At 32.3% G+C, this 12,747-nt stretch overlaps 1 protein-coding gene across 1 annotated transcript in view; it reads left to right on the top strand.

The window, feature by feature from the left end:
* The window catches only part of KL (klotho), a 55,439-nt gene extending 43,620 nt beyond the window's left edge, over positions 1–11,819 (top strand). Inside the window, exon 5 of the mRNA XM_003764513.4 lies at positions 9,679–11,819. Coding sequence (XP_003764561.1) covers positions 9,679–10,001 — 323 coding nt within the window. The 3' untranslated portion in view covers positions 10,002–11,819. The remainder of the gene's footprint in view (positions 1–9,678) is intronic.
* The last annotated feature ends 928 nt before the right edge of the window (positions 11,820–12,747 follow it).

The following is a 12,747-nucleotide window of genomic DNA, read 5'->3' as shown; positions in this document are numbered from 1 at the left end:
GTTTCTTTTTACTTTCCTAGACATGGTGGCAAAGAGGCAAAAAGAGTCAGAGATTGCTAAGAATCTTATTTCCAGCCAAGGCTAAGGCATTTTTCCTGCCCTCATTTGGAGAATTTCCGACCTGGTAAAAGAAATGCTGACATGCCATGCCGTGCCTGCAGGAGAGAAGGAATCGGTATAAAAACTTTGAAGAGGAGAGGCATTCTTCTCTTTTTCCTTTGAGAGAGGTTTTAAGCTCTTCCTGGGATCATGAGGAGAAAGAGAAAGACTTTGGAAGCTACATGACATGAGGAGAAAATGATTCTTTAAGATATCTCTACTTTTCTTTCCTTTTTGTTCTCCCTTTAGATTAGGATCTGTCATTAATTCCCCCTTAACCATTCCCTTCATTGCCCATCATTATGTGCCCTCTTGAATTTGACATATCTTTAGACTATAGTGTAGGTACAATTGTTTATTAATTCCTTTATTAATTTCAGATAAGAATAAGGTTCATCTCATGCCTACTCTCTTCACCCTTCCTTCAACTTTGTATACTCCAATTCTGAGAAGTAATAAGTTCTGCTCCATTGTTTCTCTTTCCTATATATTTCCTATATATTTCTTTCTATACTATTTTATATTATACTTTCTATATTATTTATTTCTATATTTTTTTATCCTTTCTTCCATGTTCTCTCTTAAAACCTACAGAACAGAACTAGTTCACCCACAGGTTCTCTATGTTTCTTATTTAATTCTCTCAATACTCTGAATACAGTTAGGTTCTACAGAGACACTTAAATGTTAGCATTATATTATGATCTAGCCACCTCTAATTAGTAAAATAAATGTACCTTTCAATGTTTCTCTTGACTCTGATGTTTGCATTTTAGAGTTGATACTCAGCTCTGATCTTTTTATCATAAGTGATTGAAAGTCTTTTATACCATTAAAATCCATTTTTTTTATTCTATGAGTATGCTAAACTTTTCAGGGTAAGTTATTTTTGTTTGTAAGCCTGAATCATTGGTTTTATTAAATGCTATATTGCAAGATCTTCTCTTCTTTATACTAGAAGCTGCCAGATCTTATGTGGTCATGATGGTGGCTTCTTAGGACTTGAATTCTTTTTATTGTTTTCTTGTAGCATTTTTTTTTTTAAAGAGAAATTTTGGATTTTAGCTACAAAATTCCTGGGAGTTTGCTTTTAGATGATAATTAATGGGTCCTTTCTATTTTTATTTCGTTTTTTAGGAGATAAATCTGGATTGGGGTTTTTTGTGATTTTTAAAAGTACAATGTTATAATTTTTTTATGGTCATGGTTGTCAATATATCCAGTGATTTTAGAATTATCTTCCTGGCCTGTTTTTCAGGTTATTAAAAACTGAAGTATTTTATTTCCCCCTTTATTTTTTCAACCTTTTGATTTTTTTCCTATTATTTCTTGCTTTCATTAAGTAAATGATTTCTATTTAGTCTATTTTAGCTTTCCCTGAATCCATCAGTTGGGTAAGGCTTACCACTTTCTTTTCTAAGCAATTTATTATCTTTTCAGGCTTTTCCTTCAGAGCTGTTATTTTATTTTTAAAAAAATCTTTCATTTCTTCTGATATTCATGTAGTCTTTGTAGACAATCCATTCTTTCTTTTGACTGTCTATTTCAAATTGTTAGCAAAATACTTCCTATTCCTAGGCCGCAATTTGAGACATATCTAATTCTACATTTTAAAAAAAATATTTAGTGCTATCTTTTTTTAGTTTAACCATCTTTTCAACTTTAGTATTTGAACTAGATTTCAGTATTAGACCAGTCTTTGGCCCTGCTGTGTTTTTGAGTATGATGACCTATACCTCCCAGAGTTAATCTCCTTTACATCTTTGAATTTCTGGGTGCTGAAGCTTTAGGGTTCTATATAGCATCTCAAGAGCACATTTTGGAACACTGGACCCCATGAGTTTTACATATGGTTCAAGTGTTGCTAAACAAACTTATTGATTTCTTCTATTCCCCAGCTCTTCCAAGAAGTGTGTTGGATCTTTCTGACCATCCTGGGGGTTTCTCAAGGGAACCTTTTACTTTTGCTTTTCCCAAATATAGATTTTTACTGGTTATACATGACTTTAAGTAATCTTTGGTTGCACTAGAAGGCTCCTGGCTTATTTGCTTGCACTGACACTGATTTTGCTGGCAACTATTGCTTATAGTTATAAATTTATAGTTATAAATCTGGGTGATTTTTTGTATAGTTTTGGTCTAGAAATAGCCACTTATTGTTTCTCATATTTCTTTTTGGTACTCTTTGCTAGAGTAAATGTGTGTAATATGGGGGCAGAGCGAAATCTACCTCTGTTAAGTTATTCATTTTGCTCAGAATTCAACTTTTTTTACAACAATGATTTTTTTTCTTTACAGATATGATTTTTTTCTTTGTTGAATAATTGGCAGATACTAAACATGTCAAGAAACAAATAGCATTCTAAAAAGGAAATTGAGTATTTAACTTATATAGGAAATATAGTTACTGATGTAGGAGTCATTTTTAATCTTCTGTCTCTACAGTCAGACTATTGACTTGTTAGTCAATACCAAAATCAATATTGAATTAGGAAAAAAATAAAAATGAGAAAACACATGATATATAATTAAACTAACTCCAAATGACCCATTTAAGCAAGTTATTGATGTTATTAAAAATGGGAAATGGATAAGAGAACAGACACTGACAAATACTATCAATATTTCCCATGGAAATTAACCAATGTAAATTTAAGAGACTAAAGATACCTAAAAATATTTTCAGCCAATAAATAGTTGGTCTCTTTGCCAAGCAGAAAGATATTTCAGTCTAAGGCCAATACCAACTTAGAATGTAAAATTACTCGTGTGAAAGCTAGCAACAAACTCAGTCAAACCAGATCATACCAAGGCTGAAACCAGGACAATAAATAAATAAAAACAGAAAAAAAATTTATCAAGATTGCTACAATAAACTAATTTTCTGTCAGTAAAAGTGGAAGCACCGCATTTGAATTCCTAATATAACAAGATTTTTGATGTGCTTGCATGAATGTGCTTGCACTAAGTCAAAGAAAGATGACAACACAAGCTGAACTAAAAATCTAGAGAGTGGAGTTCTTTGCTGGAGATAATTATAGATATAACTATGAAGGCATTGAGGGATAGATTCTCATTATATTTGGAAAGGGAAGGATATCAAACACTTCAGGGGGGAAACCAGACATGATCACTGACCTCAAAAAAATCAGTCCTGAAAATATTAGTAACTTCTGATGCATATAGTGGCTTTTCCATTTCTACAACATCTTTATAAGAATAACTTACAAATCTTTAAAAAAAATAATCCTTGAGGAATATATGGAAAAAGATCAGAAAGCTTTTATAAATGATATTTCATGGTAGACCAATAAATTAGTCAATAAATGTTTATTAAAGTACCTAGATATTGTGCTAAGTGTTGGGAATACAAAGAAAGGCAAAAAATGCTATCTGTTCATAAAAAATTTACAATCTAATAAGGTAGACAAGCTGGAATGTTATATACAAACTGTATACAACTGTATACAAACAAGATATATACAGCATAGATTGACAATAAACAACAGAGGAAAGTCATTAGCTTTTGAGATAAAGAAAGTCTTTTTGAAGAAGATGAGATTTTAGCTGAGGTTTGAAGGAAGTCAGGGAGACTGGGAGATGGATATGAAGGAGAGAATTCCAGCATAAGATCAGTAAAAATACTCACAATGGGGAAATGGATGTCTTTTGAAAGAAATAAAAGGAGGCCAATGTCAGTGGTTCACAGTTAACTGAGCAGTACAAAGAATTGCAGATACCATTGTATTTATTGTTTGGAGACTATTTAAAAAAATTGGTAAAGAAAAATGTCATCTTAAAGGATCTCCATTAAGGTGTCTATTTTGCAGTGTTAAAATCACATAAGTTTTCTTGAAATATTCAGCAACAAAGGTTATTTTGTTTGGTGGCCCTCTGATTAAAATGTCTAGTGAAATACATTTTAAAAAAGTAAAGTAAGTCTAAAGTGTTTGCTACAGTCATGCAAAATGTCCATTATAAAGTCTAAATTTTTAAAAATTCCTTGTCATTGGTGAGGGTCCTACAAAAACTATTTTTTGTGGATAACATCATGCTTATCGCATGCATTTTCAGGATATGGTCGAACTCATAAATGAGTTATATTATCATTGAAAAGAATTTGATATAATTATCTTCACAAGAAAAAAATGCACGAAAAAGTGTGTAAGAATTCTTGTTGTCCAGATTACAATATACATTTGAATGGAAAGTCATTAGAGCTGGTTCATCCATCCAGATATTTAGATAGTATTTCACGTGTATAGGCAAACCCCTTAATCAATTTGAAAGTATAGGATTTTTACCTAGTATATGAAGGCAGATAACCTCTCAATCCATATAAAAAAAGCAGTTGGCCCATTGGTTAACTCAACCAAAACACCAAGTCAAGGAGCTATGAATTCCAGCCAATCCCTTGGGAAAGAAACATTTTAAACAAAAGATAAGGCATCTACCTGCAATTAGGGAGACATATCAAAAGACAAATATAGCTACAAATCCAGGAGGAGGGCCACTGGAGGAGGAAGCAGTTTGAAGGAATATGACCCTTCAGTTTGGCAAGAAGTGTCCTCTATGAACTCCACAAAGGCCTCAAGCCTCAGAATCCAGCTGAATGTAAGGGAAACTCTATGAGAACTTTAAGAAAGGAGAAAAGTACTACTAGAACTAAGAGCTGAGAGTTAACTAATTTGCCATATGTGTTCCGTATGTGTCTACCTCGTCATCACTGTGCTTTGTTTTTTTATGACTCTTCAAAAATCCTCTGCAAGTAAAAAGTACCCTCTCTCTCTTCTCTCTCTCTCTCTCTCTCTCTCTCTCTCTCTCTCTCTCTCTCTCTCTCTCTCTCTCTCTCTCTCTCTCTCTCTCTCTCTCTCTCTTTCACACACACACACACACACACACAGAGTTTAGGAGGAATATTTTCTACCTATTGTATTTATAGTACCTTCTTGATAAATACCTTTGCTAAAAGTTAATTAACTGAGAGGAAAATAAGGGAGGAAATGAATAGATAAAAGCAGGAAAGATAAATGAAAGGCATAACAAATAAAAGAGATTATAGGGAAAGAGTTCACTTTAAGAAAAAAAAAAAGACAGCTAGGTAGTGCAGTAGATAGATTTCTAGATTTGAAGTCAAGAAGATCTGAGTTCAAATCCATCCCCAAATACTTAGTAACTGTATGACCCTGTACAAGTGACTTAATGCTGTTTGCTTCATTTTTCTCATCTGTAAAATGAGCTAGAGAAGAAAATAGCAAATCACTTCTGCATTTTTGCCAAGGAAATGTCAAATGGGGTCATGAAAAACTGACTGAATGACTAAAACAACAAAGATAATATTGATGATTAGTGGGAAGCACATGATGAGATACTTCTGAGCTACAGTTTTTAAAAACCCAACCCCTCACGGTTACCACTAGAATCCTGAGGTGGGAGTAATAGTAGTAGTATTAATAGTAGTAGCAGCAGCAGCAGCAACAGCAATAGTACTACTTGTAGCAACAGTAGTTGTATTTTTCCTTGCAGGGACTCCCTATGAGTGTTCAGTTAGGGGGAATAGTCCAAGAAGAACTTTTATACATACATCATGGATAAGTCGGGCTTGAGTCAGGCAAAGATTGTTATTACTACTAAAGAATTGAGTCAGGAGAAGCAGTGTAAAAGATATCAGAAATATCTACAGATTGAAAAGGAGAAGAGTCTCTGACATAGAGAAAGTCAGAAATAATTGATTTTCAGCTGAAATGTTTTGTTTTTTTCAGTGCAATATCAGGAAAGTCCTAGCACATTGGGAAAACTTATAGGAGTACATGGAAAAGAATCATCATACCTGATGATATAGACAATTTTTGATTCACATCATTGAAGTGAGAGCCCTTATGGACAAAATCCTTGATCCAAGGAAGTATTAAAGAAACTATCCAGGATTCACAGTAGCATGTGTTATCTTACCAATTGCAGATCTCCAAAATCTTGTTTTTTATCATCTCTTTAATGAACCTCTCCTTTTGGAAGTTAAATTTGAAGCTTAGTTTATTATTCCCATTATTAAAAACAAATACCTTGATTGAATTCCAATTGAATTTTGGAGGTTGAATAATTTTTATCTTTTTTCTTTTATATTAATTTTTTTAAAATTGAGTTACAAATTTTCTTCCTCCCTCTAGCTTCTGTGCCACCCATTGAGAAGGCAACCAATCAGTATCCTACCAATTATTCATATGAAATCACACAAAATCATTTTCCATATGTCATATTTCTAAAAAAAAAAAAAAGAAAAGAGAAAGGAAGGAAGAAAGGAAAAGAAAAAAATGCAGTTCTCTCTAAAGATGGATAATATTTTTCATCATGAGTCCTTTGGAATGATTTGATTAGATTCTTTTGTAAAAAATAGATTTAAACTAAAACAACTTTTGATTTTAGATTTCTTCAGTTTCAAGAAATTTAGAAATAGAAATTTAGAGGGGAAAATTTTCTCCTTTCACTACCTAATTAACATTATTAACTGTAGTTAACTAGTTTTAATTCAAGTTAGCATCCAGAGTGAAGGGTCTTAAACAAATTTTATGTATAATCACAAACAAAAGTCTAATTAAAATTTTTATTTATGCTTAAATTGGACAGACAGATTAATTTTATTGTTTAATATTTTGATTTAAAAAACACTGCACTTGTATATGAATATTATGGAATATTATTGTTCTCTAAGAAATGACCATCAGGATGATTTCAGAAATGACTGAGTAGACTTACATGAACTGATGCTGAGTGAAATGAGCAGGACCAGGAGATCATTATATACTTCAACAACAATACTATATGATGACCAATTCTGATGGATATGGCTCTCTTCAACAATGAGATGAAACCAATCTGTTCCAATAGAGTAGTAATGAATTGAACCAGCTACACCCAGTGATTAAAGACCTCTGGAAGAGGACTAAGAACCACTACATAGAATTCCCAATCCCTCTATTTTTGTCCACCTGCATTTTTGATTTCCTTCACAGGCTAATTGTTCACTGTTTCAAAGTCTGATTCTTTTTGTACAGCATAATAACTGTATGGACATATAATAACAAATGGACTGTATGGACGTACATATATTGTATTTAACTTATACTTTAACATATTTAACATGTATTGGTCAACCTGCCATCTGGGGAACGGGGTGGGGGGAAGGAGTGGAAAAGTTGGAACAAAAGGTTTGGCAATTGTCAATGCTGAAAAATTACCCATGCATATATCTTATAAATAAAAAACTATAATAAAAAAAGAAAGTTATTACTTAAAAAAATAAAAATAAAAAGACTGCACTTGAAGAAATGATTTTATTTTATAGTAAAACAAAGTCTCTCAATTTTCAAATACAGTTGTTACCTGAGAATTTATTATAATATACTTAGTTTTTTTTTTTTTTTAATAGCTTTTTATTGACAGAACACATGCATGGGTAATTGTTCAACATTGACCCTTGCAATTACTTCTGCTCCAACTTTTCCCTTCCTTACCTCTATTCCCTCCCTAGATTGCAGGCAGTCTCATACATGTTAAACATGTTAAAGTATATCTAAAATATAATATATGTGTACATATTTATACAATTCTCTTGTTGCACAAGAAAAATTGGATTAAAAAAAGTAAAAATAACCTGGGAAGAAAAACAAACATGCAGCAGTCCACACTCATTTCCCCATGTTCTTTTGCTGGATGTAGCTGGTTCTGAAGTTCATCACTGATCAATTGGTTCTGAATTGGATCCTCTCATTGCCAAAGATAGCCACTTCCATCAGAATTGATCCTCATGTAGTAATGATTTTCTGGTTTTGCTCATTTTACTCAGGATCAATTCATGTAAATCTCTCTAAGCCTCTCTGCAATCATCTTGCTGGTCATTTCTTACAGAACAATAATATTCCAAAGCATTCATATACCATAGTTTACTCAGCCATTCTCCAATTGACGGGCATCCATTCAATTTCCAAAAGGGCTGCCACAAACATTTTTGCATATACAGGTCCCTTTCCCTTCTTTAATATCTCTTTGGGATATAAAACCAGTAGTAGCACTGCTGGGTCAAAGGATGTGCACAGTTTGATAACTTTTTGAGCATAATTCCAGATTGCTCTCCAGAATGGTTGGATCTGTTCACAACTCCACCAACAATGCATCAGTGTCCCAGTTTTCCCACATCCCCTTCAACAATCATCATTATCTTTTCCTGTTATTTTAGCCAATCTGACAGGTGTAGTGGTATCTCAGAGTCGTCTTAATTTGCATTTTTCTGATCAATACTCTTTCATATGAGTAGAAATAGTTTCAATTTCAGCATCTGAAAATTGTCTACCTCCTTTGACCATTTATCAATTGGAGAATGGCTTGATTTCTTATAAATTAGAGTCAATTCTCTATATATTTTGGAAATAAGGCCTTTATCAGAAACTTTAACTGTAAAAATTTTCCCCAGTTTATTGCTTCCCTTCTAATCTTGTCTACATTAGTTTTGTTTGTACAAAAGCTTTTTAACTTGATATATCAAAATTTTCTATTTTGTGATCAATAATGATCTCTAGTTCTTCTTTGGGCACAAATTCCTTCATCCTCCACAAGTCGGAGAGGTAAACTATCCCTTGTTCCTCTAATTTAGTTATAATCTCATTCTTTATGCCTAAATCATGAACCCATATTGATCTCATCTTGATGTACAGTGTTAAGTGTGGGTCAATGCCTAGTTTCTGCCATATTAATTTCCAATTTTCCCAGTGTTTTTTTTGCCAAATAGTGAATTCTTATCCCAAAAGTTGGGATAAGTTGGGGTCTTTGGGTTTGTCAGAAATTAGATTGCTATAGTTATTGACTATTTTATCCTGTGAACCTAGCCTATTTCACTGATCAACTAGTCTGTTTCTTAGCCAATACCAAATGGTTTTGGTGACTGCTGCTTTATAATATAGTTTTAGATCAGGTACAGCTAGGCCACCTTCAGTTGTTTTTTTTTTTTTTTTTTTTTTTTTTTTTTTTTTTCATTAGTTCCCTTGACATAATATCCTTAGTTTTAAGAGAAAGGAAAGAATTTGTGTGTTGGAAAGGAATTTTAGAGATCATTCCTGCATTAGACATGTACAGCTTTTGTGACATTGGGCAAATCATAAATCATTTAACCTCTGAAGGTCTCAGTTTCTGCTTTTTGATTTTAAGTCTTCTGACTCCAATGCCTATTGTTCTGGTCTCTGACCTCAGAAAGCTCAACATTTACAATATATAGAACTAATTAGATTAATGGAAAATGAGTCCTCACTAAGTCCATTACTATATTATTTGACATTAGCATTTGATAGCACTTTTTGATATAGAGTTGACCAAGAGATTTAGCGAATTCTTAGTTTTTGTTCATTCTTGGTCTTTTTCATATTTAAAATTTTTTTAAATTTCATTTTAGGTTTAGGTTTAGGTAAAAAATTTGGATATTTCTCAGCTTCCGAAGCTAAGTTGAATGTATTTCCTTCAAATAACTATTGCATCACATAACTTTAATAATCATTCTCTTTTTCCTTTTATCTCTTCTCTTTTATTTTCCAGCCCATGTATTGGATGATGTCAGACTTTGTGGATACTTTGTTTATTCATTTAATGACCGAACTGCTCCAAAGTTTGGCCTCTACCGTTATGCTGCAAATCAGTTTGAGCCAAAACCTTCAATGAATCATTACAGGCAAATTATTGACAACAATGGTTTTCCCGGACCGAAAACTCTGAGGAGATTTTGTCCAGAAGAATTCATCCTGTGCACTGAATGTAATTTTTTTCAGACTCGAAAGTCTTTATTAGCCTTTATAGCTTTTCTATTTTTTGCATTTATTGCCACTATTTCCCTAATTTTTTACTATTCTAGGAGAAGTTAAAGGAATTAGAAAGTGTTCTGGACTTTTCTTCTTTCAATCATCCTTTTGGTAGTCCTGAAGATTTGCACAATATTTGATGTAATGTTTGGAGGCATTTGCATGGTCAAATATTATGAAACTATAGATTTCACACATGGCTTTTACAGCAAAACTTTTTTTATGCAGTATAACAAAATTTTATAACAAATGATTGTTTTCAAAATTTTGAATTTGAATATCCCTATTGAAATTTAGTAATTGGACATTTTTTTCCCTTTGGATAAAATCTGAAATGTAAATTTTAAAAAGCAGAAACAATTGAATCTACTAAAATCAGCATAATATTTTAAAAATATTTTAAATACTATATGTTCTCACCAAAAGAATGGTAGCTTTTCATTGGTAATATTGAATCCATTATCCCTATTCTGAATGGGACTACTCCCAGTAGAAGAAAAATTAGAAGCATTTGGATTAGAAGATTGGAACCAAATCAGTTGGCTCCAGTTCGATGCCACAATGCATCATGGCATAGACCGCTTGGCTGATTTGAAAGTTTTCCATGAAAAAGTTAATGAGAAAATATAGAATAATGGGGAAAATAAGAGTAACAAAAATATGAAAAGCTGAAGTATATTCTGAAGCACTACTGATAGTTATAAAGTTGATATTTGTTTTTAAGAATAAAGTCTTGTCCTGCTTTTAATAGGAAAGGAACATTAATTATAGTGTATGAAGTGTAAAATGTGGTGTGGCTTAGGAAAAGAGAATGGGGAGAAAAAGTTTATCAATCATTACCTTTAAGTCTGATGTTCACAGCATGTGATTCATTATAAATTTCTTATTTTTTCCATCATATATTCAGGCCTTGAAATATAGGCTTGCCTAACTTGCAAGGAGGAAAAAATGTGAATATTCTTCCAAATTTCAAAGAGCAACTCAGAATGAGTTTTATGCAGGCACCATAATTTGGATTTCTACTGTAAATATTTGAACAGCATATAACTAAATAAACCTGATCTTAAGACACTGGAAAATTGAACACAAAGATGTTGGGAGATATAGATAGATAAATAGACAGATATAAATATCTATAGATATCTATATATGTATATAAAATATATAATGTTATATATAGTAAATATTATGTTTTTGCTACAAATCATATGGAGCTAATCTTTAATTATTTGTTGGTTCTTAACAATGGAAACTTTTAACAAATCCTAGAGATGAATTTGAACTTTTCTCCATCTTCTAATATTTCTTAAATAGGACATTTTAATTTTGTTACTATTTCACAGGAATACAATAGAATATTTTATTTAAATTATGTTGGACAATTTCTGGTCTTGTAGGTTACCTGAGTTATGTCATGTTTTTATTCTATTAAGCAAAGTTTTAAGGAACATTATTTGACTTAAAGTATAACAAAATCAAAGTAATAATTAGCCATGTTACAACAGAATTCTCTTGTTTTATAAATTTTGTATCATGTACTATTACATGGAAACTCTTTTCTTAATAGAGATATAGATAGGGAATGGAACTTGTTGGTATAAGGAACTCCTTAATAATGCAAATTATCCAGCAAATTGCTGTATTCTGGAAACTGAGAGTATCAGATTGTTTCCTAGAGCACTGAGGAGTGCTCAGGTCATGTAAAAAGAGTTTGTGTGTGTCAAAAACAGAACTGAACCTAGTTTCTTCCTGATTCCAGGACTGATCTGCCCATTAGATTATACGGCCCCTTGGGATATATAGATTTGGATTTTATTTTCAGAGAGAGCCTAAAGTCACTCATTCACATCAAGAAAAAAAAAAAAGAGCTGGCTTTTAATACTGAAAAGCATATAGTGATTATTTTAAAATGTTTTCTTTAGGCTTTAGGAGGACCTAGAAATTTAAGGATCCTTAAAAGGCCTCTTAAAGGTCTTTGAAATCTATTCTGGGTAGACTGGCAAACACAAGGATAAAAATTTATGTCTTAGTTCTTAAAAGGATTAGGCAGAATCAAAGAAAGTATTAAACTTTCAATTCATTATCATTTTTCCTTCTACTCCCCTAAAAAGTAAAATTATTCTTTCACTCATTTCTTCATAAATTACACATAAAAGGACCAAAGATATATTTTACTTGAATTACATTGTTATTAAGGATATGCATAAGTAGATAAGATCACAGGTCCCCCTCACCCTCCTCCAATTTTTGTCCTTTCACTTCCACTTAATAAAAAAGATTATACTGATTGAGAAAGGCATGGAATTTTAACAGGCCGATTCTACAGTGACAGTCATAAATATGATTACTACAACATCTCATCATGAAAGCTGGCCTCCTATTTCCTCCTTATTCTCCCCGTGTATCTCCCTCATGAAGGTTTCCTTTATCTCCATTGCCATAACCTTATAATCTGTCACTTATTTGATGTACTAGCTATTTCCCCTCGACCTTCCACCAATGTCAGCCTCCTAGTTTCAATCTTGACTAATCCTTACTATCTGTTTGCTTATGTTGGTGAAACTATTATCTCGAAGGTCACCACTGACTACTTTTCATCAATCCAATAGTGTTTTCTCAGGTCATTTACTCTTTGATCTTTCTGCAGATTTTGACATTGTCACTTAGTACTATTTCTAGACACTATATCATCCTTAATAAGACACTAATTTAGTATCCAAAATAATGAAATCAAACAGCTTTGTCTCTTCCCCTCTGTCATGCCCATATCTTTGTGCTCCAGGTAAACTAGAATATTTGCTATTTAACC

This window comes from Sarcophilus harrisii, chromosome 3 (genome assembly GCF_902635505.1).
Source record: "Sarcophilus harrisii chromosome 3, mSarHar1.11, whole genome shotgun sequence".
In the NCBI taxonomy this organism is placed as follows: domain Eukaryota; kingdom Metazoa; phylum Chordata; class Mammalia; order Dasyuromorphia; family Dasyuridae; genus Sarcophilus; species Sarcophilus harrisii.
This window is presented reverse-complemented; position numbering and strand designations above follow the sequence as displayed.